The 24,913-nt window shown below is 38.4% G+C and overlaps 2 protein-coding genes across 5 annotated transcripts; both read right to left on the bottom strand.

The window, feature by feature from the left end:
• Nucleotides 1-309: 309 nt before the first annotated feature.
• On the bottom strand, nucleotides 310-7,365 carry LOC145487698 (potassium channel subfamily K member 15-like). 3 transcript variants are annotated; one of them, XM_081466519.1, is made up of 3 exons: nucleotides 7,343-7,365; nucleotides 3,580-3,873; nucleotides 310-2,180 (listed from the first exon to the last, which is right to left on the bottom strand). In XM_081466519.1, the coding sequence occupies exons 2-3, from the start codon at nucleotides 3,869-3,871 to the stop codon at nucleotides 1,567-1,569; spliced, it is 906 nt and encodes a 301-aa protein (XP_081322645.1). In that variant the 5' UTR covers nucleotides 3,872-3,873; nucleotides 7,343-7,365; the 3' UTR covers nucleotides 310-1,566. The 3 variants fall into 3 exon arrangements, with proteins under 3 accessions (XP_081322645.1, XP_081322646.1, XP_081322644.1); XM_081466520.1 differs by lacking the exon at nucleotides 7,343-7,365 and adding an exon at nucleotides 4,884-4,944; XM_081466518.1 differs by lacking the exon at nucleotides 7,343-7,365 and having other exon boundaries at nucleotides 3,580-4,416.
• An 11,416-nt stretch (nucleotides 7,366-18,781) lies between these two features.
• LOC145487609 (potassium channel subfamily K member 15-like) lies at nucleotides 18,782-24,838 on the bottom strand. Of its 2 annotated transcripts, XM_081466428.1 has the most exons (3): nucleotides 23,389-24,838; nucleotides 22,070-22,364; nucleotides 18,782-20,747 (listed from the first exon to the last, which is right to left on the bottom strand). In XM_081466428.1, the coding sequence occupies exons 2-3, from the start codon at nucleotides 22,359-22,361 to the stop codon at nucleotides 20,134-20,136; spliced, it is 906 nt and encodes a 301-aa protein (XP_081322554.1). In that variant the 5' UTR covers nucleotides 22,362-22,364; nucleotides 23,389-24,838; the 3' UTR covers nucleotides 18,782-20,133. The 2 variants fall into 2 exon arrangements, with proteins under 2 accessions (XP_081322554.1, XP_081322553.1); XM_081466427.1 differs by lacking the exon at nucleotides 23,389-24,838 and having other exon boundaries at nucleotides 22,070-22,460.
• Between the last annotated feature and the right edge of the window lie 75 nt (nucleotides 24,839-24,913).

Raw genomic sequence — 24,913 nt, 5'->3', positions numbered from 1 at the left:
CAATTATTTATTTTCTATAAGCCCGCTTGTTTACAGAAAAATTTTAGCGGACGGGTACTATCCATCCGGGTATTTTCCTCGGACGGGCACTATGGGCTGAAAGTGTCTCTCCGCGGACGAACAATATCGCGTCATGTGATCAGTTTTAACCCATTAGAATCGGAGAAAATATAGTGGTGAACTATAATGGTGATAGTGTGTAATGGCTTAGCCAATCAGATTGCAGCATTTGTATTAGTGTACTAATGGAATTCTACTAAAAGGGATTAGATGCTACTGTACTCCATTACAGGTTAACAAAGAGCCTGTTGCAAAACCTTTTATTACTTTTGGTTTCCTGCCAAGGACTTATTACAATGACCTTAGGAAGCTCGATTCTAGTTCTAATGTAAAAGCGACATTCTGGAGTTAGTAACCTGCCTCTTGCTAATATATGGCGACAGAAAAAACAACAAAAAAAAACCCATTAAACAGAATTACTATAAACTCCTTGTCCATGTTCATCCTATTTAAAATAATTTCCTATAAGCTTCTTTTAAAAAAAGATACACTAAACCCTTATAAAAAGGAACCCTGATCTTCATTCATGTTTTACAGGTTTCGTTGGTGCCACTGTTATTTCTATTTCTGTCTTCTGTTATTTCTTATTTCTATTTTTTATCACTATAGCTACAGTTCCCGTCTTCTTATTGATCGTCTCATTATTTACATAAATTGGAACTTAAAAGCAGAGAAGGACAGGTCTTGCGAGATTCAGCTCAAATATATTTCTTTTGAATTCCTGATAAATACATTATTAATAAATACACCAGTTTTCTCAGTAGTTTTTGTTTTTGCCTTTATCTCACTTCTAATTCGTCCACGGAATTAGACGAAATGACTGATTATATACACCTAGTTGAAAAAACCGTGTCGAGAAAAAATTATAAACCATAGTTTCCTGGGAAACTTGCAAACTAATACTAATTTGCATTCTTACGGGCCGTGTACAAGCCTTAAGGCGGTTTGCGAGATTAGCCTGCCGCGGGCTGTATGTCATTATTGCTACCTTGGTTATGATTTTGAAGAAACTGCAGGATTGCTCGCATTTTCTGTAAATGTGAATTTTCCTTTGCTTTCTAACTTAGCTACCTTTAGCAAAGGCGTGGGCAGTTTCCATGTTTTTCTAAATCACTGTGATCATTTTAATGTCCAGAGGAAACAATTTTGAATATTCACGATTATGCGCGAGATTCTTCAGTCTTCCCATTATTCCATGAAGTCGTATCATTTATTGTTTATACTTTTCATCCGATAACGTTTTTTCAATCAGGTGTAGTTCAATATATTCTGTCCCCAACCACTTTCGTGATATACACACCAAATAATACTTTCACTCATTTAACTGTAGATTTAATGTGTCCTTGATACGAGAGAATGGCTATTTCACTGCGTAAGTGTTTTAAGACTGCAGTTCTGAGTTTTTTTTTTTTTTCATGCAACTCTTACGGATAACTGTTAGACTTCTACTTTCCTGTTAAAGATGTCTAACAGGCTTGCTAACAAATATGACAGGCAGCTCATTGTTCAGGTTATTTCATTATTTTGCTCTTCTGTAACATTAAAACTTCTGCATCTGTGAGCGAACAATTTTGTTTTGAGCGAAATCAAACGTGGCCAACAGCTCATGTAGCGATCACGAAAATCACGTATTTCGTCTATGGATTCGACAGCGCAGCTCAAAAGGCACGAGGTCAGACTCAAGCCAGCCATGTAAGGAACAAAGAAGAGAAGGATGTGGATTAACAATTCACCTTTAGATGCTTTCCCTTGCTCAGTGTCTCTTACAAAAGAAAGAAATGGCACAAAGTCACCAAAACCGATCGTTGTAAAACCAGTGAACCACGTGTACAGGCCTTCAATGAAGGTCCAGTTTTCAAGGTAAACAGCCGAGGTGCCTGTCGAGATGAGTAGGACAAGCATTAACGTAGACGCCACGAAAAACGTTTTCTTTTTTACGTGCTTCGGCTCAGTTCTTTTAAGGATAACAGTTTCTGTTTTGAGAACAAGATACTCGATAGAAGTGGCCAAGAGCTCCCCCGTTGTTTTCAAGGCCAGCATTGTTATAGGAATACCGAACAAACAGAAGATGATGGTGATGCCTTGACCAAGAGGCGTTTGGGGTGTGATATGTCCATATCCTAAATAAAAAGAAGAGAACAAACACATTAACAAAAAAATAAATAAATAAATAAATAAATAAATAAATAAGCAACTCACCCCGCCTGTCCGTTATTACAGAGTATAAACAGGCATGAAAATGTTTTTTCGGTGAACTTTCTCTCTCTCTCTTTTTTTTTCTTTTTTTTTTTGTGTGTTAAAGGAAGTGCACTTATAATGATGTAACATTTCAATTGTCTTTTTTTTTCTCTAGAGAATACAGGGGTGCTTTCCATTCAACCAAAAGTTCCGGTGTAAATTTCCAGAAATTTCTTGAGACGAATGAAACAATTTTCTAGTTGACTGCAGCAAAGTGGAAAACGTGATAAGCCGCACATTTTATTGATTGGAATTTTTCTATGACTTCGAGGTTTAAATTCCAAATATAGAAGCAAACAGAACACTGATACGTTGACACGGTGACCTTATAGACCACAACAGCTGGGACCTTATGCAAACCACAACGGCAGACAAAGGGTTAATGAGTGGTACAATGGCTCTGTACGCGTTATAACTCGGCTTCGTCCATTTCTTAGCCAACCTATGCAAAACAAACAAGTACGCCACGGAGACATTGTTTTCACTGGAATTAAAGGCTTGTTTGACGAATTAAGCTGTGGCTATTATTTATCGAAAGACAAGTTCCAATTTCGAATACGCGTCGCCATTATCTTTGCCTGGGATTTCCAGCCCGCTGCGATTCCGGCCAAAAGAACTAGGGCTGAATAGAAAATTGCAGATTTACACAACTTCCGTAAAAGAGAACAAACTCATGAGGTATAACCAAATTTCCGTTCAATTTGATTTTCATCCTGGAATTCCGGAATCTTCGGTTGAATGGTTTGCTTTTCATTGAACAATTTCCGGATTTTCTGGAACCTTTCCCGGGAAATTTCCATACCAATTGCCCCCAATTCTAAAATTTCGGAATTTTGGTTGAAAGGAAAGCGCCCCTGATGTCAAACAAAACCCTTCTTTTTTCACAAATGGCAGAACATTGGTTACTTTCCCATTAAAATTCGTTATTTCTGGCCATAGTTAATAGATGGTGATGGCTGTGAAGCCCGGCAAACACCAAAGGAGAAAGCAAAGATTGAGAGGTCCACGACCGTGCACAATCTTTTGTTCTGCGTTCATACACTATGTATGAGTTACGTAATCAAAACATTTCTATTGGTTGGTTCCTCGGTCAGAAGTAAGCAACTATTGTGTTTTGTGCACGGTCAAGGCCAAAAAATAGAACAAAAACATACAACAAAGAAGTTTGTCGAGTTTCAAAACCATTCCCTTCTACTAACTATGTTCTGATTTTCTGAGAAAAAAAGTGAAATCCAAGACGTGGGACTCAGTGACATCATGTAACATCACATGGTGTCTTACCTACTGTGGTGAGCGCAGCGAAAACAAATGAGCCACTGTTTGAAAGCGTCCAATCCAGTTTGTCACCTTCCGACAATGCCGCTCCTGCTCTCACTATGAAACTTTCGAAATCATTATCTGTCATGTTATATTTAAACGTTATCTCCGTTCTCAGGTCCTTTAACATCCTTGCCATTCTTTCGTGAGCTGATTCATCTTTTCCTTCGATTATGGTGAAAATCCACGCAACAAACAAGAAGTAGGCGCAAAAAACTCCAAGACGCAGGAATGCTTTTCCAAGGAGAGGATTCATTTCTTTGAAAAATAAAACAGAATTCAATATAAATAAAATACATTTCATACGAATTAGAGAGTGAGCTTGTAGGTATCCTTGTTGTTTAGCACTTTCACACTTCCAGAATTAATATCATCATTTATTTCCCTTGACTTTGTAAAAGGAAAGGTTTGCTTTTTCCCTAGTATACGGTATTTAAAGTAATATTTCCCATACAATCTCTCATAAGGACAAAGCACACGCTGCCTTCTAATTACGGTGTGATATCATGATAAATTGTGGCGAGAACTACAGCATGCACATGCATAGAGATCTTCTTACAAATATATGTATATTACGCGCACAAAAGTATATAACCCTCTAGAACGCCCAAACCTTCTTACTCTGTTCAGACAACATTTTGGGCTGCCTTGTCCATCATGACGCATTTTAATTTTCACTTGCAGATTTCTTCTCATAATTAATAATGTGCGTGAAGCAAGCCTTATGTATTTTGGCAGTCATAATTTTCTCTTATTTGGTGAGTCGAGACACCTGAAAAGTCGAACTAAAGAAAAAAACAGTCAGATTAATACTAAGCCACTGTGTTTTCGTAAGACAAAATATATTTCAAAAAAGGCATAAAAAGTTTTCGAGGTTTCATTGTATACTCCTCTGTTTGCACTGCATGGGCCGTATGAAATATATGGCCATATAACGAAAAAAGCGTGTACTTAATATGTTAATAGAAACATTTTTGATAGGCCAGCCAAACGGCCTGATCACAACATCCTGAACTCTTTTTCCCATACGTGTACGATGTTTTCGTGATAGCCGCTTAACTTTTCGCTATTTTTACAGGATGTAACGTAATTACATTAATTCAAAGCGTCCGTTTGGTTTGTGATTATTTGGATTGACCATGCATCGGTGCATGGCTCTGAGTACGCCAGTCGTTCGTTGTCACCTTTTCAAAGTGGAAAGATGAATATACAAATCAAACCAGTTAAACAGATGACTACATCTTCAATTCAGGTTAGCAAAGACGTACCTTCCTAATGTCGAGAAAACACCTTTAGGCAGCAAGCTATGAGAGAAAGGTTACAGATGGCTACTGTGTGACTCGCTTAACTGATCGATAGACAAACTACCTGTATGGTTTTTAATTTTCATAGATGGACATTTTTCGCATTTGCATTTAAATGCCTTCACCTGCTCAAGAATAAGACAGTTGCCAGGCAACCGTCTTTCAAAACGTCGAGAATTAAAGTCAAAATATGAAATCACCTGTTGAATGAATTTGTGACGCAGATGGTGGATACGAGATCGCTATGAAATCCAAAAGCGCTAAAATTTGGCGCTTTTTTCCTAAGTTATTTAAGATAAATCTTACAATACCCAATCTTAAGCCTTTGATTAATTCGAATATTCTAAGAGGAAGCCAAAAAAGCTATGGGAAGTTTTTTTTTTCTTAAATGGCTCCTATCTACGCCAAATTGGAAGGGGAAAAATCCTCAAAAACAAGGCGAGAACTAATAATAAGAAAATCAACATCGTTATGACACCAGGTCGATCGAAGCGAATCGGGCTATATTGTTGGCAGGCTGGTTCACTCTTCACTACGCCACCCTTACTACTAAAAATAATCTAAAAATAATAAAACAGGAATGTTGCAAGCAGCTGCGCTCAAGCAATTCCATTAGATTAGTGGTTCCGACCGAAAACAGCACTTTCCAAGATATCGCGTCGAAGCTATCACCCGTCTTCTTCGACGACATATTTAAGCTTAAATCAACAATCAGCAAACAGACAACACCCAGACTAGCTTGTCGACTATACCAGACAAAAACGTTTGGATACGCGGCAATCTGTCACGCAACTTTTAATGCAAGTTTACTTCTAGTGACAACCCGTTGACAGTTATCAATTAGACATAATTAATGCAAAGAAACGTTTTTCGTTCGTAACTTTGCATAGAACCAATTTGTTTTTTTTCCATAGAATTTTATGAAAGATGGTAATAAGATCTATCTGAAAAAGCGAAAAACAATTTTTCAGTTGAAAAATGGTCAGTTTTGGGATATACTGAAACGGTAAAAAGTGGAAAAATAACGGAAATTAATAGAAAATTAAGCAAGAATGTGTATGAAATGTACAAATTGGTGAATTTTTCCATTTTGATGAAGAAAACTGGAAAAAAATAGCAGTTAGGAAAACTTTCGGAGCACGTAATATATTATTTTGCGCCGCTATTTCCTCTCCACAATTGGTAAAGAAATGATAATTTGTCCGAAGAGCGTCCTTGCTGGGTCCTTATATATGAGCTATATACAGTCGACTCCCGATAATTCGAACCTTCACTGGGAAGATTAAATAGGTTCATGTTATCGGGCGTTCGAGTTATCGGGAGATGGGAACAAATGACCGGAAATAAGGAGGAGAAAGATGGTGTTTATATACTACATCTCTACTCGTACAATGTACATGTTAATCAAGTCTGGTTATAGAGAGGTCGAGTGAAACGGGACAAGACATTTCTCAACTACTCAGGTACAAGTCTGAAAGTAACTTTAGTGGACCGACACCATAAACAAAGTAAAGCAGCAAAAGAAGTCCAGGTACTGCGAAATCTGCTGGTTCCGAAGAGAATAACTACAAAGAGACTCAAACATTATATAATATTGTACAGCTGTTCCAAAATAAATTCAAATGATGTTTTGTGCTGACAGTACTGTTTGTTTTGTCTTGTCACGAGTTGACAAACATGGCTTTAGTTATCGAGGCTAAAATTGAAGAGAAAATGATCTGAATGAAAACTAAAATTGGTTCGAGTTTGCGGGGGGCTCCAGTTACGGAGGGTTCGAGTTACCGAGGGGAAAATTATGGTAAATGTAGGATGGAAATCCGGGGGAAATCGATTTTGGTTCGAGTTGGCGCAAGGTTCAAGTTATCGGGAGTCGAGCAACGCGGGTTATGAAATCTAATGTGACCACAAATACTCTTTCTTTTTTATAAGAGTATGTTTTATAAGAATATCGAGAGCTGAAATTTGGGAAATTTTAAGAATATTTTAATAGAAAATCCAAACTACAATTTCGTGTGTTGAAAATTTGTAAATACAATACAATTATATGTTTTTATCTAAGCCTTGTAAGATTCTTCCTTTCTCTAAATGCCAAAACCAGCCAAAAAGCAACAAAAACAGCACTAGCCGTATGTTCGATGCTAATAACATTTCTGCAAGAAGTTATGTGCCTGAGTTCAGGCTTTAAGGTCTGCAGGCGGGCTCCAAAATTATTTTCACACCATCCAGACACCAAATGCATTCGAAAACAGAAATGCCATACGCTATAATATGAGAATATTCACAAAAACAGTCAGCCTAAAATTGGCAGAAAAATAAGAATATTCAGCCTCGGCCGGAAAAATAATATTCTTATAAGAAAGAGTGTAACTATAGAAAGTAGTTTAAGGCCTCACCCGAACGAACACTACATAACGCGTACTTACCTATTGTGGTGAGAGCAGCGAAAACAAACTCGCCGCTGTTCAGGACCGTCCAGTCCAGTTGGTCACCTGTCAACACTGCCGTCGCCGCTCCTCGCGCGAAAGTCTCGAAGTCGTTATCCGTCATGTTATATTTCATAGTTATTTCCATTCTCAGGTCTTTCAACATCCTTTCCCTTCTCTGGTGGGCTGGCTCGTCTTTTCTTTCGATTAAGGTGAAAATCCAAGCAAAAAACCAGCAGTAAGCGAAACAGAGTCCAAGGCGCTGTAATGCTTTTCCAAGGAGAGGATGCTTTACTTTGTCTATCAAAATATAACAAGAGTGTTAGGTCTACTGTAGTAGGGCATATTTTGTCAACGGACTTTGCTTGCCTGCAGAATAGGTGGATTAGCGGGGCCTCTAAGCGTAATACACAAGCTCTTGCATATCGCGCTTCAGTTCGGCCCCGCTAATCCGCTGCTCTGCAAACTATATTGATCTTGATTTACCTGTGTTAAAACATCAGTCCTTAATATTTGACTATATTTAAACCTTCTGCGAAGGCCCTTGCACATGCCACTCACTCTTTTAATTAACTCTCGCTTGGATTACTCCTTTTGAAAGTGTTTTGTTGTTGATGTTGTGTGATTTTTTCTTTTTTTGATTCATATTGTTCCCTCCTGCTGCATTACCCTTGTAATGAGTTGCATGCAGAGAAGCAGCCAAAGATAACGGCAAGCATTAACTTCCTAGATACAACATCATGCATAGTTTATTCATGATTGAAGGATATTTATGTAGCTAACGTTAAAAATCCAGTACTGTGAAACGGCTTCGGGTCGACTTAACATCGCTAAACAGTCAGGCAGTCTGGACTGATTCCAACTATTCTAGCTTGATCTGTTCTGTAAATAAGATCCCAAAATGCCAAATAAAAATTCATAAGAATGAACTTACCTATGAAGCCTGCGGACCTTAATTTTTTACATGCAGTTTCTATGCTTTACCTATTCTCGGTTACACTTTTTCTTTTTTACAAAGTGGAAAATTATTTCTTTCCTATATTACGAGATATTGAGAGCATGCGCGTCAGCGAAGAGGTCGGACGTGTTCTGTGAGCGGCAGTTTTTCCCGTCTTCAAATCCAACTCAGGACAGTAAGTCAACCCGAAATGCGACTACTCCTCTAAAAAAAAGTGGTTTTCATGACAGGCAAGGAAAACAAACTCGTCCAGCGCGGTAAACATAAAAGAGGTTATAGGGGTTCAAACGAAGTGGGAAACAGCACCGCCAAGAAGCAGAATATGGCGGCTTGCGAGACGAGTCAAGATAATAACGAACTTAAGGTTGTTTTCGAGCCAAGCGAAGAGGAAGAGACAAGCCTTAATGAGATTAAAGCTTTGCTTGAAGAAGTTCAGCAAACGCTTCTAAAAATACGCACCGAGAACCAATGAATGGCGGCTGAACTCGCGGAGCTGAAGTCTTCCTTCAAGAAGCATTCAACGGAAATAAGCTCTTTGAAGACAACTTTACAAAACGGACCACAACGAAAATGAGGAGTTAAAAAAGTCGTTGAACTTGTTGAAAGTAAAAGTCGACATCCAGGAGCGTGAAATCAACGAGCTGTACGGTCAGCAAGATGATCTTGAACAGTACGCGCGTAAACACTCGCCCGAAATACATGGCTTTTCTGAAAATCTATCTTTATACATCAACGGATGACGTGTTATTAAGCTCGGTGAGCGACCAGATGTTCCTATTGCGAAAGAAGAAATTGATATCTCACACAAATTGTACAACGGAAAAAAACCATCCGAAGAGCATTATAGTTAAATTTATCAACTATAAAAAGAAGGCTCAGCTTTATAGGAAGCGAACCGAACTTAGGAACGTAAAGATCTAAAGATTTAACTCAATTCAGGAGTAAGATCATAAAAAGGGGACTAACCAGATGAACAGAGAGGGGACGATTCAAAGTGCTTGGTCTTTAGACGGTAGGCTTTATGTTAAAACATCTCTAAGTGGTACTCCGACAAGAATTTACTGCGAAGAAGACCTGAACAATCTATCATTTTATTCGTAAGCCACCTATGTCGCTACGGTAATTTCACAATCAAACTCGATGCTAGTCAACCAGAAATCAGTGAGGATAGGAAATGCTAAATGACTCTTCTGGACTGCATGCGAACAGTTCATATCGATGTTAATATGTTCCGTGATTCTATTTTGTGTTTGCTAGGTTATGTTTTTGTTTCCAAGTTTTCCAAAATTTTCATATATGGAATCAGTGATATCTTCTTACTTTATAACTCCCCTTGCTATAGTGTTTTTTGCAATGTCAAACCATGATCGCACTCGACAAATGTGACGTGATTTCTCTAAATCTCAGAGGTTTTAGAAATCGCGTAAAAAGGAGAAGCATTTTCTGTTTTTTAAAAGATCAAAATTGTGATATATTTTTTCCGCAAGAGACGTACTCCAAACCGAACGATGAAAATATTTGGAAAAGTGAGTGGGGAGGTGACATGTTCTTTTCACATGGAGCAATACACAGTAGAGGTGTTTGCATTCTATTGAATCCTTCACTAAACTGCACCGTTAAAAGCATTCACAAGGACCAAATTGGAAGAATCATATTGACCGATTTGAATTTCAATACAAATAATCTCTCTTTCTGCAATGTGTATGCCCCAAATGACCTGCGACAACAGCAAGAATTTATACATAGTTTAAATACATATTTGATGTCTAACGCAGATATTAAAAACGTTATAATAGGAGGTGATTGGAACGTTTCACTGCATGCTATTGACAAAAAGGGCGGAAACCCCAGGAAACCCACCGTCTCTATGGACCTACTGATGACCATGATGAGAGAATTTGACTTGGTAGATGTTTTTAGAGAGAAATATCCAAAAAATAAAAGTTACACCTACGAATCAAAAGCGCTTAAACTTTGTTGGCGTATTGACGTCTTGCTAATAACGCAATATCAAATCAGTTGGGTCGAACAGATAAAAACTGTGGTTTCTGATGCCCCAGACCATAAGGCAGTAAAACTCAAATTAGATAGCCCTAGCAACAAAAGAGGCCCAGGGTTATGGAAATTTAATAACCCTCTCTTGGATGACGAAGGTTATGTAACTTGAATTGGAGAAAATTATTCTTCCATTAGTGAAAAATATTCTGAACAAGAAGATAAAAGGCTTAAATGGGAATTAGTTAAAATGGAGCTGCGAGGTCTTACATTCCCTTATGCGAAAAATAAAGCAAATAATATTCGTAGAAAAGAGAGAGGTCTTCAAAAGAGACTGAACGATCTAGACCAACACATTTCCAGTGCTAGCGGTGTCGACACTTCTCGGGCAAATTACTTAGAAGCTGAACATAGCTAGTTGAAACAGGAACTTTGCCTGTCTATGAAAAAGGGAAAGGGCTCAATTGCTCGTTCTAAAACAAGATGGATTGAGCACGGTGAAAACCCGACCAAATATTTCTTTAACCCAGAGAAACGAAATTACAATTATAAAACAATGAAGGAGTTGAAGCATCCCAAGGGTAAGTCAGTGACCAAAAAAGAAGAAATACTAGAGGAAATTGAAATATTTTACACAGAGCTCTACACTTCTATCATTAGCGTTGAAAAAGCGCCAATTACAAGTTTCATTGAAAATTTAGAACTATCCAGACTTGATGAGTCGGTGAGTAGTGAGTTAGAAGGAGAAATCACTCCTAAGGAGTGTAAAGATACTTTAATCACATTTAGTAGAGGTAAATCACCAGGCGAGGATGGATTTACTTGGGAATTTTACAACTGCTTTTTTGATTTATTGGGTCAGGATCTTGTTGACAGTTTCAACGCTTCGTACAGAGCGGGTGAAGTGGCACCCTCACAATTGCAACGGAGAGGCGTAATTACACTCATACCCAAAGAGGATTCCGACCTCCCCACACTTGCTAATTGGCGCCCGATAACGTTATTAAACGTAGACTATATTATTGCTTCAAAATTTATTACCAAGAGATTGGAAAAAGTCTTTACTCTTCTAATCAACCCTAGGCCTGACCAAACAGCTTGCATAAAAGGTAGATACATCGGACAAAACATTATGCTAATTAATGACATTGTTGAACAAACAAAGCTTGGCAACATTCCTGGTATACTTTTACAGCTTGATTTTCGAAAAGCTTTCGATAAAATTGAATGGGAATTTATACAAAGAACCATTGCGCTAGTTAATTCTACCTCGTCATCATGCTGAGAGGTTTCATGAGATAGCAAGCGCTTGCGCCAATCAGGGCAACGATTGTCGCAGATCGGGTGGGCTGTTTATTGCTGTTTACGAGGAATTTTTTCCCAAAAATTCAGCTTTTTCAGCGCTTAGAATGGACGAATCTTTCCAATTAGCAAACGCCACTACCGCAGAGAGCTTGCTAGAGATTGGCTCAGTCTTAGACGCCAGTTTGAACGACTGGAACGAAGAATTTTCTGCGGGATCAAGCAAAACACGTGCAGAAAAAGCATGGCGACTCGCTGTCAGCAGACGTAAGGCCCATCCCTGGGATTAAAGATCTCACAAAATTACTTAAATGTGACGCGAAATTGCAAAAGAAGGGTGAAAAAGCACCTTCTACTGGCTATGACGCTTCAAAGAAAGCAGTGGTCACAAAAACTGTGACAAAACCCAGCCATTCCTCGAAGGAATAAAGCGCTTCTAAAGAACGACGTAGTGGCTCACAGCCATCTGTTACTCCGGGCCAGAGTTCAACCACAGACGTGGCTGCCCTTCTCAAAGTGGCTTTTTCCGGCCTTGCTATGCAAATGAACAAGGGATTCAGCAGTTTGGGTTCATTGCTTAAGGCAAAAAGCGACGCCAGATGCGATGATAACGCCTCCGCACCTTGCGACGCCGACTCGGATGACCATGGCGGCGGGTCGGACAAAGAACCTGAGGAACCCGCTCGTAAAAAAATAAAAAACTGATCATGGCATTGTCCTGAGTAAAGGCAATAGTGACATACTTAATAAACTCGAAAAGGAGTTTAATGTCTCTGAACAAGATGGCGCAGAAATTCACGGAAACTTAGCTACTATTGTCCAAAAGTTATTGAAAGACAAACCTGAGGAAGATATAAGCTGAATGAAATCAAAAAACGGTACCTCAAGCCAAAAAACTGTGAAATGCTGGCCGAAACCAGGGTTAACCTAGCAATCTGGAATAATCTTTCAGAAAGAGCACGTGCCTCGGATCTCAAACGTCAGAAGGTGCAAAAATCACTTATTAAAGGTTCAACTGCAGGTTGTAAATGACCTGGTCCAGGTTGTAAATGACCTGATCAGCAAGCCAGATATACCATCAAATGGTCAGATAGTTAACCAGCTCATTGATGGTGTTCTATTGACGGCTAATGCCAACATAGAGTTAAATCTGAGGCTTAGAGAGGCTCTAAAAACTGAGTGCACACAAGCTACCGCTATCTTTGTGCTCCATCAAACCCAATAACAACTGAGCGTTTTGGAGATGATCTTCCTAAAGCGGTTAAAGTAATAACTGATACCAAACGAATCACTTCCATGCTTAGTAGAGAAACTAAGCAGAGTTTCAAAAGATCTAGGAATGATGGCCACTTAGACAGATACCAAGGAAAACATAGGAATAATTACTCTGGGAAATCAAAAAACTATCGCCGCCTCCCTTTCAGCAAGAGGGACCATGATCAACCATGATCAAAATATTGAGGTAAGGGACAGATTGTTGCAAGTTGCTGGTAGGCTTGAATATTTTCTCTCTGCCTGGATGTACATAACGTCAGACATAAAAATTCTTGACATGGAATCCCCTACCAACAATATCCCACGCCTCCAATTAGATTTGATTCTGAAGTGGTTACAGTTATTGAAGGTAAAATACAAAAATTGCTTGGCAAAGGGGTTCTCGAGGAGACTGACCCTAGTTATGGTCAGTATGTCTCTACCATTTTCCTCAGGAAGAAGAAAAATGGTTCTTATAGATTAATCTTGAATCTAAAAGGACTGAATGCATCCATAGAGTATCACCATTTTAAAATGGAAAGCTTAACATGTGCTATTCAGTTAATGAAGAAAAACTGTTATATGGCCTCTATAGATCTAACAGATGCATATTACATCGTTCGTTTGGCTGTAGAACACAGGAAATATTTAATGGTTTTCTGGAGAAATAGGTTGTTTCAATACACATGCCTACCTAATGGTCTGGCGTCGGCACCAAGATACTTTACACAACTATTGAAACCAGTGTATAGCACACTGCGTAGCCAAGGCTACTTGAATGTTGGGTATATTGATGATGCATATTTACAAGGGGACTCAAAGACAGACTGCAGAAGTAATATTCACACTAACCTAAACCTATTTGAGTCTCTAGGACTCCTGATCAATCATGAGAAGTCAGTGTTGCAACCATGTCAGAAATTAGCTTTTCTTGGCTTTATTTTAGATTCTGTCAACATGAAAGTAATACTAACAACAGAAAAAACCAAGAAAATAATTTTGGCATGCCAAAAACCCTTGAAGAGAAGTATAATTTCCATAAGAGAAGTTGGCCCTTAGTCATTGGACTTCTGGTCTCTAGTTTGCCTGCTGTCCAATATGGACCTCTTTATTATAGTAGTCTTGAGATTGACAAAAATACAGCTTTGCGACAAAATAATGGCAACTATGAAGCTACTATGACCCTCTCCTCAGAATCTGTCAGTGACTTTCGCTAGTGCGTGACTAACCTACCTACAGCATGCACAAATATCACCATGGGCAACCCAGCTATAGAAATGGCTACAGATGCATCAACATTAGGCTGGGGGGCAGTTTGCAATGGACAGAGTGCCCAGGGCATGTGGTCCTCACTTGAAAAACAAAAGCACATTAATGAACTTAAATTATTAGCAGTACATTTTGGTTTGGAATCCTTCCTGTTCTTATTGAAAGAGAAGCACGTGTGCATAAAAAGTGACAACTCTACAACTGTCTGCTATCTTAATGCAATGGGAGACACTAAATCCCCCCCGTGCAATAAAACTGCCAAAAGTGTTTGGATGTGCTGTTTCCAAAATGATATTTGGTTCAATGCATGCCATTTGCCTGGTGTCCTTAATTTTGAGGCAGACAAAAGCTCAAGACAGTTTAATGAGAGAATTGAGTAGCAGCTTCAACCTGGTGTATTTCATAAGATTACTGATATACTTGGTACTCCTGAGATTGACCTATTTGCATGCAGACTAAACAACCAGCTTCCAAATTATGTTTCTTGGAAGCCTGAACCTGGGGCCTGCCACGTGGATGCTTTTTCTTTTTCCTGATGTGGAAAGTTTGTTTACATTTTCCCTCCCTTTTCTCTGCTTAATAGACGCCTGCAGAAATCGTAGAACGATCAGACTTTAGCACTGTTGATAGCTCCCGTCTGACCGACACAGGTTTGGTGGCCCCGGCTACTAAGCCTTCTGGTGGCAAATCCATTAATGCTCCCACAAGACAAGGACCTCCTCACCCTTCCACAATCAGAGACTCTACATCCTCTAAGAAACCAAATGAGACTGATGGCATGTTTGTTGTCAGGCAATACTATGAAACAAGAGGAGTATCGAAGTCAGCTGTTGGATTGCTCATGGCGTCCTGGCGAGGTGGTACTGAGAAGCAGTCCTCTGGGTACATAAAAAAATGGACCGCATTTTGTCTCCAAAGGAAAGTCAATCATCTTCAACCACCTGTAGGAACAGTCTTAAATTTCCTTTTTTGAACTTTTTAACCAAGGACTTACCTACAGTGCTATCAACTGTGCTAGAAGTGCATTGTCTTCTTATGTGTCTTTGGATGATGGCTCTGTAATTGAACAGAACCCGCTAGTTTGTCGCCTGTTGAAATGTGTTTTCTAGTCACGGCCACCCAAGGTCAAGTATACAGAAGTTTGGGATGTCCAAGTGGTCTTAACATACCTGGTTACGCTTCATCCTGTTGATTCATTGACACATAAACAACTCACGTTGAAACTTGTAATGCCATTGTTGTTAGTATCGGGCCAGTGAGGCCAGGCTATTCATTTGTTAGACATAAATCACATGTTTGTGAGTGAGGACAAATACACGTTTGCCATCCCTAACCACCTCAAACAAAACAAACCAGGGGTATCTAACCCTCAAGTTGTTCTGGAATCATGCGAACAACCCTTTATTTGTGTTGTTACTACGCTTAAGGAATATCTTGTGAGAACCAAAGCATCTAGAGGTAGCGGCCATTCACAGCTCTTAATGAGTTACGTGAAACCTGGAAGTCTAGAAGCAGGGATACTGTAACTAGATGGGTGCGATGCACTTTGACTTTAGCTGGTATTGATATGACAAAATATTCAGCTCATAGTAACAGAGCTGCGTCTGTTTCACCAGCCAGCAGGGCCAATGTAAATCTAGATGACATGCTCCAAAATGCAGGGTGGTCATCTGAAGCTGCTTTGCTCGCTTTTGCATCAAACATAAAGCTACGGCTTTAAGATGTGCAAAATCGTTCCTGTCATCTATGTAAGAATCATGAATCATTTACACATTACTATTAAACAGACATGTTGCTGTTTCTTCATGTCCGTGTTGCTTTGAAGTCTCATGGAATCTCTCCGCGTGGTAACGAGGTAGAATCTAAAAATTAAACGAGACTTACTGGTAAGTTGAAGTTTGATTGTGATTCAACCGAGTTACAGGGTGCTAAGAGATTATAGCCCAATTTCCCTTCCCACCTCTGTGCTGTTGGGAAACACGTCCATTCAGTCTTCAAAACCTGATTGGCGCATGCGCTTGCTATCTCATGTAATCTCTCAGCATCCTGTAACTCGGTAGAATCACAATCAAACTTCAACTTCCAGGTAAGTCTCGTCTAATTTTTAAATTTTGGGGAAAGCATTCAACGCTGGATTTCCATATTTTATGTTAACACAGAAAGTGCAGTTCTAAACAAGAGTTTCTGCACAAACTATTTTCGCCTGTCAAGAGGGGTGAGACAAGGCTGCCCTCTGTCTCCTTGTCTATTAATCTTGACCGCAGAATTACTAGCGTGCAAAATCAGACAAGATAAAGAAATTCAGGGTATAAAAATTTTCGGCAAGGAATTAAAATTAAGCCAGTTGGCTGAGGATACCACTCTCCTTAACAGTAACTGCAGTTCGGTTAACAAGATGATCGCTGTATTGGACAATTTTGGTGATATTTCTGGCCCGAAATTGAACCCGTCAAAAACTAAAGCTCTGTGGCTGGGATCGTGGCTGGGCACTTTCATCTCTTATAATGAAAAAGAAAATGAAAAATACAACTTTATACGTTAAAATTACAAAAATTGAAGACCATCCTTACATTATTTGGAAGGTGCCTAATAACTAAAATTCTTGGCATGTCGCAACTGGTAAACTCTATCTCCAGCCTTGATGTTCCTCTCGAGTACTTAGGCGCTGTGAATTCGGCCATATTTAAATTCATTTGGAAAAATAAAAAGGACAAAATTAAGCGTATAATGATGATTTTAGATTATGACTAAGGAGGTCTACGAGCACCTAGCATAGATGCTGTATCAAAATCATTGAAGTTAGTTATTTCGAAAAATACGGGGGACTAAACTTCATATTACGATGTAATTACGACAAGAAATTTCTCGATCAGATTGGGCTAACTCAGTTCTACAAATTGATTCTCCTGTATTTCTTGGAATTAAAAGAATCTTTTCCAAACCAGCCCGGCCAAGAACAAATTTTATTCAACAACAAAGATATTTTAATCCAGAGTCACGGTATTTTTTACAGGAACTAGTTTGATCGCGGCATCTATCTCGTATATGATCTTCTCAAAGCAGATGGGAATTTTCTTTCTTACTCAGAATTTATCCTAAAATATGATCTTAGATGCAACTTGACTTCGTCATCTATTTTCTTCGTCATCTATTTTTTTTAGTTTCTGATATTCCTAGACACATAGCAGAACGTGCGAGGGCAAACCCCACGGACAGATCAGATCTGCTGTTGAATTGTATGTTTCAGCTTTCCCCCGAGATCTCCATAAATTTAACTAAAATGAAAAGACTATTATAGGTTCCTCATAAACAAAGAACCAATTGAACCGAAGGCTAATTATAAATGGGAAAGAGACCTGCAAATTGATCAAACATCTCTGAAACCTATTTTTAGGCGCGTGAAAAGTGTATGTAAAGATAACAAACTTTGGGAATTTTATTTCAAACTTTTACATAGCATAGTAGTCACCAAAAAGGAGTTATTCCTCTTTGGTAAGGCGAAGGACATAGTGTCCATATTGTGAAATGAATGATTCCATAATTCACACTTTCCATAGCTGTAATTGAAGCCAATTTTTCTTTTTAGAGGTCATAAAATGGTTCAACAAAGAAACTGTGACCTCCTTCAGTCTTTCACCAACCGAATTAATTTTTGGTATGAAAGTTGACACTTCAAGCAAGGAATCAAATATTATCAGAAAGTTAAACTTCACTTTTGTATATGCCAAATATTATTTGTGCGATAAGAAATTAATACATGGCGAGTTATCGGTAAGTGAATTTATAGCTAATCTTAAGCATAAATATATTTTCGAAAAATTCTTTGTGTAGCCGTAGTAATGATGTTGATAGGAATGTAAAGCATTGGTCACAGAGCCAATAATTATACATGTCAACTTAGTTATTTGTCTTCTCCCTTTGTCTCTCCCTTTTTTTCTTCTGTTGCTGTTTTTTTTTTTTTTTTTGTACAATCCAGTTATTACGTAATCTTCTACTTGTTTTATCTGCCAATTAATATTTTTTGCATGGCAGATGAATTTATAGCTAATCTTAAATGTAAGTAAACTCTTGACTAATTTTTGTATAGCTAGTAGCGACGTAAATGGGAGTGTAAAGTAAGAGTTATAGCCCCAGTTAATTGTACATGTTAATTTTGTTATTAGTCTCGTTTGTTTGTTTGTCTCCTGTGCAACAGAACATGATAAATAAATAAGTAAATAAATTAATAAGGGAAAAAAGTAAGTAGTGTAAGAATTTAATTATAAGTAGAATATTGTACATCTATCAGTGAAAGTAACCTATAGAGTAGGCAATGAAGAAGGTACGAAATTGTAAGCGACTAGTATTGCAAGGAATGCAAATAGTGTACTTTAAATCGAGTACTGCAATCTGAGTGGTGTAAATAATGTAATTTTGTAAAGTAATTATGTAAGTGTGTATTGAATGTATAGAGCGGTTTTCAATTGAGTGTCTTAAAACCAAAACCAAACCAATTTCTTACCAATTAGACTGTTCAGCCAATCTCAAACTGCAGTAAAACCAAAACCAAAACCAAAACCAAAACCAAAACCAAAACCAAAGTAATTGTCTAATTGCTTTCGATACTGAAAACCACTCTATAAATTATCAATTAAATAAATAAATAAAAAATATTACGCTTAAGCTTGTTTTTCTACTGTTTGAATTGAAAGCAGACTCGATGCCCGCATTGAACTAAGAGACTAAGCCATTCGCCGAGACCGCTTGTTATGAAATGCGAAATACAACAATTCTAACTTGAGAAAATTACTAAATATCTAAAAAACCCCAAAACAGGAGTAAGAAAACTTAACGTACCTCTTTAGTACTTCAGAAAACCATTAAGCCAGTAGCCTACGATACGTTATAACAGCCACCGTGTTACTCGCAAAACTCACTGAGTATTCTTTTAAAAAACATAAAGGAAATATATTTTGAATTTGCATTTTAATGCCTTACATTCAAGATCTACTCGGTTACTAGGTGAGGTCGAACATCATTTTCGTTTACAACATGGTAAAAGGAATAAATTTATTCACCTGCTAAATCTCTTTCTGACAAATTGATGGTTCAAAAGATCCATGCGGAGTTCCAACTGAAGTATTTTTAATTTAAGTCTCCAGCTCTTCGGAGGTAGGGAAGAAGGTTGTGAATTCGTCTGCATTAGTTGAAATACGGTGGTGAAATGTAAGTTGTAGGATACTAAAAGGAAAGTCTTCCTGGGTTCCCTGTATAGTTCATGTATTTTTCCCTCTTTTAGTTTCAGCGTTTAGGTCACTTGACCTTTTCTAGTGTGCGTGTAATGGCGAGCGTCGGAAAAACATTGAGTTGTGTGCGTGCGATTCACTCGAAGTAATGACGGATAAGGTGGATAAGACGGATACAGACGCGGACGATTGATGGAATTATGTACAAGCAAACAAGAGCGTCTCATTGGTCGAGTGTTAGTCGAATTAAAGTCAGTGAACTAGAGTGAATCTGGCCTATTGAAACCGAAGGAATTGGAAATTGGCCCTTACAGAAAGTACTTATTGATACCCGTAACAAGAAAGTACACTTTACGGGAATGACATGGAAAATGTGGACAAATTCCACGAGCCTCCCTAAGCACTGATAACTCGCTACTCAGCTGGTTCAAGATGAAAAGGGGAATTCTGAAGGGTCTCCTTAGAAGTGGTCTGGAATCTAGAAGTACAAACTGCACGCTAGGATGGACCACTGCCTAAAATATTGCACAAGAGAAAACAGTTCGACGGATAATCTGAGTTAAATTTTCACGGCCACGGCTCTGTCTATCTCTATTATGACCAACTACGTTAGCAATAAGCTCACCAAATAATGCTTTCGACCACGCATTTAACTGGAAATTTAATACATCCATGATGCGAGAGAATGGCTATTTCACTGCCTGAATGTTCTACGACTGCTCTGAGCTTAGACTTCTACTTTCCTGTTTAATATCTTTACCTCAAATAAGACAGGCAGCTCATTTTTTTCAAGTTGTCTCGTTATTTTGCTCTTCTGTAACATTGACACTTGTGCCTTTGTGAGCAAACAATTTCGTTTTGAGCGAAATCAAACGTGGCCAACAGATCATGTAGCGATCACGAAAATCACGTATCTCGTCTATGGATTCGACAGCGCAACTCAAAAGGCACGAGGTCAGACTCAAACCGGCCATGTAAGGAACAAAGAATAAAAGGCTGTGGACAAACAATTCACCTCTAGATGCTTTCCCTTGCTCAGTGTCTCTTACAAAGGAATGAAATGGCACAAAGTCACCAAAACCGATTGTTGTAAACGTAGTAAACCACACATACAGGCCTTCAATGAAGGTCCAGTTTTCAAGGTAAACAGCCGAGGCGCCTGTCGAGATGAGTAGGACAAGCATTAACGTAGTCGCCACGAAAAACGTTTTCTTTTTTACGTGCTTCGGCTCAGTTCTTTTAAGGATAACAGTTTCTGTTTTGAGAACAAAATACTTGATAGAAGTGGCCAAGAGCTCCCCCGTTGTTTTCAAGGCCAGCATTGTTATAGGAATACCGAACAAACAGAAGATGATGGTGATGCCTTGACCAAGAGGCGTTTGGGGTGTGATATGTCCATATCCTAAATTAAAAAAACAAACAAAACAAAGAAAAAAACAAAGAAACAAAAACATTAACAAAAAACTCACCCTGCCTGTCCGTTATTAGAGAAATTACACAGGCATGAAAATGATTTTTCTACTGAATCTAGGTTTCCTGGTGAACTTTCTCTATTTTTTTTTCTTTTTTTTTTTTGCGGTGTAGGAAGTGTAGTTATAATGATGTTACATTTGAATTGTATTTTTTTTTTTTATAGAGAATACAGGGGCGCTTTCCATTGGACCGAAAATTCCGGCGTGAATTTCCAGAAATTCCTGAGGCGAATGGAACAGAATTTTCTAGTTGACTGCAGCAAAGTGGAAAACGTGATAAGCCGCGCTTTTGTTCGCTTCGAATTTTTTTATGACTCAGTTCGAGGTTTAAATCCCAAACATAGAAGCAAACAGAACTCTGATACGTCGACACGGTGACCTTATAGACCACAACAGCAGCGACCTAATGCAAATCACAGCGGCAGCGAAAACGTCGCTAGACAAAAGGTTAATAAGTGGTACAAAGGCTCTGCACGCGTTAAAACTCGGCTTCGTACATTTCTTAGCCAACCTATGCAAAACAAACAAGTGCGCCATGGAGACATTGTTTTCACTGGAATTAAGTGATTGTTTGACGAATTAAGCTGTAGCTGGTATTTATCGAAAAAAAAAGTGGCAAGATTCTAAAATAAAATATTAATCAAATTTCGGATATGCGTCGCCGTTATCTTTGCCTGGGATGTCCAGCTCGCTGTGATTGCGGCCAAAACAACTAGCGCTAAATAGAAAATTGCAAATTTACTTAATTTCCATTAAAGAGGACAAACTCCTGGAGTATACCCAAATTTTCCGTTCAATTTGATTTTCATTCTGGAATTTCCGGAATCTTCGGTTGAACGGTTCGCTTTTCGGAAATTTAACAATTTCCGGATTTTCTGGAACCTTTTCCCGAAAATTTCCGTACCAATTGGTCACGTTCGATATATCAATATTTTAACATGGCTTCGAGGCTTTTGTCTCTCAATTTCCAGAAGAGACTTGGATACAAAAAAAACACCACCAAATACAGAAGTTTGTCCTGAAAGCCTCGTAGCCATGCTAGAATCTTGATATATCGAATGTGGCCTATTGTCCGCGTTTCGAAAATTTCGGAATTTTGGTTGCATGAAAAGCGCCCCTGATGTCAAGCCAAATTCCGTCTTTTTCAACGCATTGCACAACTTTGGTAAATTTCCCCTCAAAACTCGTTATTTCTGACTTTCTGTGATGAAATCCAAGACGTCGGACTCAGTGACATCACATGGCGTCTTACCTACTGTGGTGAGCGCAGCTAAAACAAATCCACAACTGTTTGGAAACGTCCAATCCGGTTTGTCACCTGCCGACAATGCCGCTGCTGCTTTCGCCGTGAAGCTATCGAAATCATTATCTGTCAAGTTATATTTAAACGTTATTTCCTTTCTCAGGTCCTTTAACATCCTTTCCATTCTTTCGTGAGCCGATTCATCTTTTCTTTCGATTATGGTGAAAATCCAAGCAACAAACAAGCAGTACGCACTAAAGATTCCAAAACGCAGGAACGCTTTTCCAAGAAGAGGATTCATTTCCTTGAAAAATAAAACAGAATTCAATCCAGTAAAAGATATTTCATATGAATTACAGAGTGAGCTCATAGGCATACTTGTCGTTTAGCACTTTGACACTACCAGAATATCATCGTATATTTCCCTTGACTTTGTAAAAGGAAAGGTTTGCTTTTTTCTCCAGTATACAGTATATAAAGTAATATTTGCCATACAATCTCTTATAACGATAAAGCACACGCTGCCTTCTAACTACAGTGTGATATGATGATTAATTGTGGCGAGAATTACAGCATGAATGCACATGCATTAGATCTTCTTACATATAAAAATATTACGCTTATAAAAGTATATAACCCTCTAAAACACCCTAACCACCTTCTTACTCTGTTCTGACAATACTTTGGGCTACTTTGTCCATCATGACGCATTTAAATTTCCACTTGCAGATTTTTTCTCATGATTACAAATGTGCGTGAAGCAAGCCTTATGTATTTTGGCAGTCATGATTTGCACGTATTTACAAAGTTACTGTTAGTGTGAGTCGAGACACCTGAAAAGTCGAACTAAAAAAGACATAAACAGGCTCACTGAATTAACACTAAGCCACTGTGTTTTCATAAAACAAAATAAATTTTAAAAAAGGCAAAGATTTTCCGAGGTTCTATTGTATACTCCTCTGTTTGCACTGCATAGGCCGTATGAAATGGCGACGAAAAATAGCTTGCACTTAATATGTTAGAAACATTTTTGATAGACCAGCTAAACGCCTTGATCACAACATCCTACACTCTTTTCCCCATACATGCCATGTACGATGTTTTCTAGATGGCCGCTTAACCTTTCGCTATCTTTATAGGATTAAAAGTAATAATTTGCATTCATGCAAAGCGTCCGTTTGGTTTGTGATTATTTGGATTGACCATACATCAGTGTTTGGCGCTGAGTACGCCTGTCGTTCGTCGACACCTTTATAAAGTCGAAAGACGACGATTCAAAGCAGTTAAACGAATGACTACATCTTCAATTCAGCTTAATAAAAACGTACCTTCTTACCGCTTGAGAAAAAAACCTTCAGGCAGCAAGCTATGAGAGAATGGTTACAGATGGCTACTAAGTGACCCGCTTAACTCATCGATAGACAAATCACCTGTATGGCTTTCAATTTTCATAGATGAACATTTTTCGCATTTGCATTTAAATGCCTTTACCTGCTCAAGAATAAGACAGTTGCCAGGCAACCTTGAACGACACTTTCTTTTAAAACGCCGAGAAGTCAAAATATGTAACCACCTGCTGAATTAATTTGTGACACAGATAGTGGATACGAGATGCATATAAAATCCCAAAGCACCAAAATTTGGAGCTTTTTGTCCTAAGTTATTAAAGCATTTAAGATAAATCTTACAATACCCAACCTTTAGCTTTTAATTCAATCGAATATTTAAAGAGGAAGCCATAACAGCTATGGGAAGTTTTTTTTTTTCTTACGTGCCTCCTATCTAGGCCAAATTGGATGTGCAAAAAATCCCGCAAAACAAGGCGAGAATTAACAATAAGAAAATCAACATTATTATGGCACCAGGTCGATCGGAAGCGAATCGGGCCATATTGTTGGCAGGCTAGTACACTCTCCACTACACCATCCTTACTGCCCTAGGCCATCAGTCTAAACCCCCTGGCGATGATAACTTCACACGGTCCTTTGCTAATGATAAATATTCATGATTACAATAAAATTTGGCCTAGATAATTATTGAGGACCATTAGGCCTCACTGAAAGGCGTCCACAACTTTTTTCTCCCCATCGATCTTTCAATGGTTCTAAAAAAATACCTTCTGTCCCCCCTAGCAAAAGTGGTCCCCAACGCTTGTACGTCCGAAGGTTAAGGCGGGGGTACACATGAATTTAAGTGAAATTTTAAGCAGTTTAAAGAGGGATTAAAAGGATAAAAAGGGGTTTGGAACACCACCAGACAGTTGATTGCCCCCAAAAGGGCACCCCGGGTTGGTGGGCAACTGTTTGGTGTACGTCTACCAATTTCTAACTTCAAATTCTAATTTTAAAACAACATCAAATCTTCAAAATTTCCTATTTCCATAAATTTTACTAATCCTTTGAGAAAAACTATGTATCCCCAAATATACCCAAAAATCACAAAAAATTTACAAAACAGCCCAAAACGTAGCTTTGTGAAATAAGCAGAGAGATTTTTCACTGCTTGAAATGTGAACGAGATATTTGCATTCAAACCATAATACCCAGCAAAAATATGGCCTTCATGTTTACCCCCGCCTTAACTATTCAAAATAAAACAATTAATGACCTCTCTTTTTTATGGCTGGACAAATGACCATTGATGTACCTTTTAATTATTATCCATAGTCATGTCCTTGACATGACTGAAAATACTTCAACCAGTATCGCGATCTGTGTGTAAAAGACATTTCGTAATATAACCATGTTTTTTATAATATCCCTGATAACTTGAAGTTTTGTCAAACAGCTAGTTCAATAAGTGCGTGAAAATAACCTGTTTCACAAATTGCTTTTCTAAGTTTTTTTTTTTATC

The sequence above is a fragment of the Orbicella franksi genome, chromosome 5, assembly GCF_964199315.1.
Source record: "Orbicella franksi chromosome 5, jaOrbFran1.1, whole genome shotgun sequence".
In the NCBI taxonomy this organism is placed as follows: Eukaryota; Metazoa; Cnidaria; class Anthozoa; order Scleractinia; family Merulinidae; genus Orbicella; species Orbicella franksi.
Note: the sequence above shows the minus strand (reverse complement) of the source record. Positions and strands in the feature narration are given on the sequence as shown.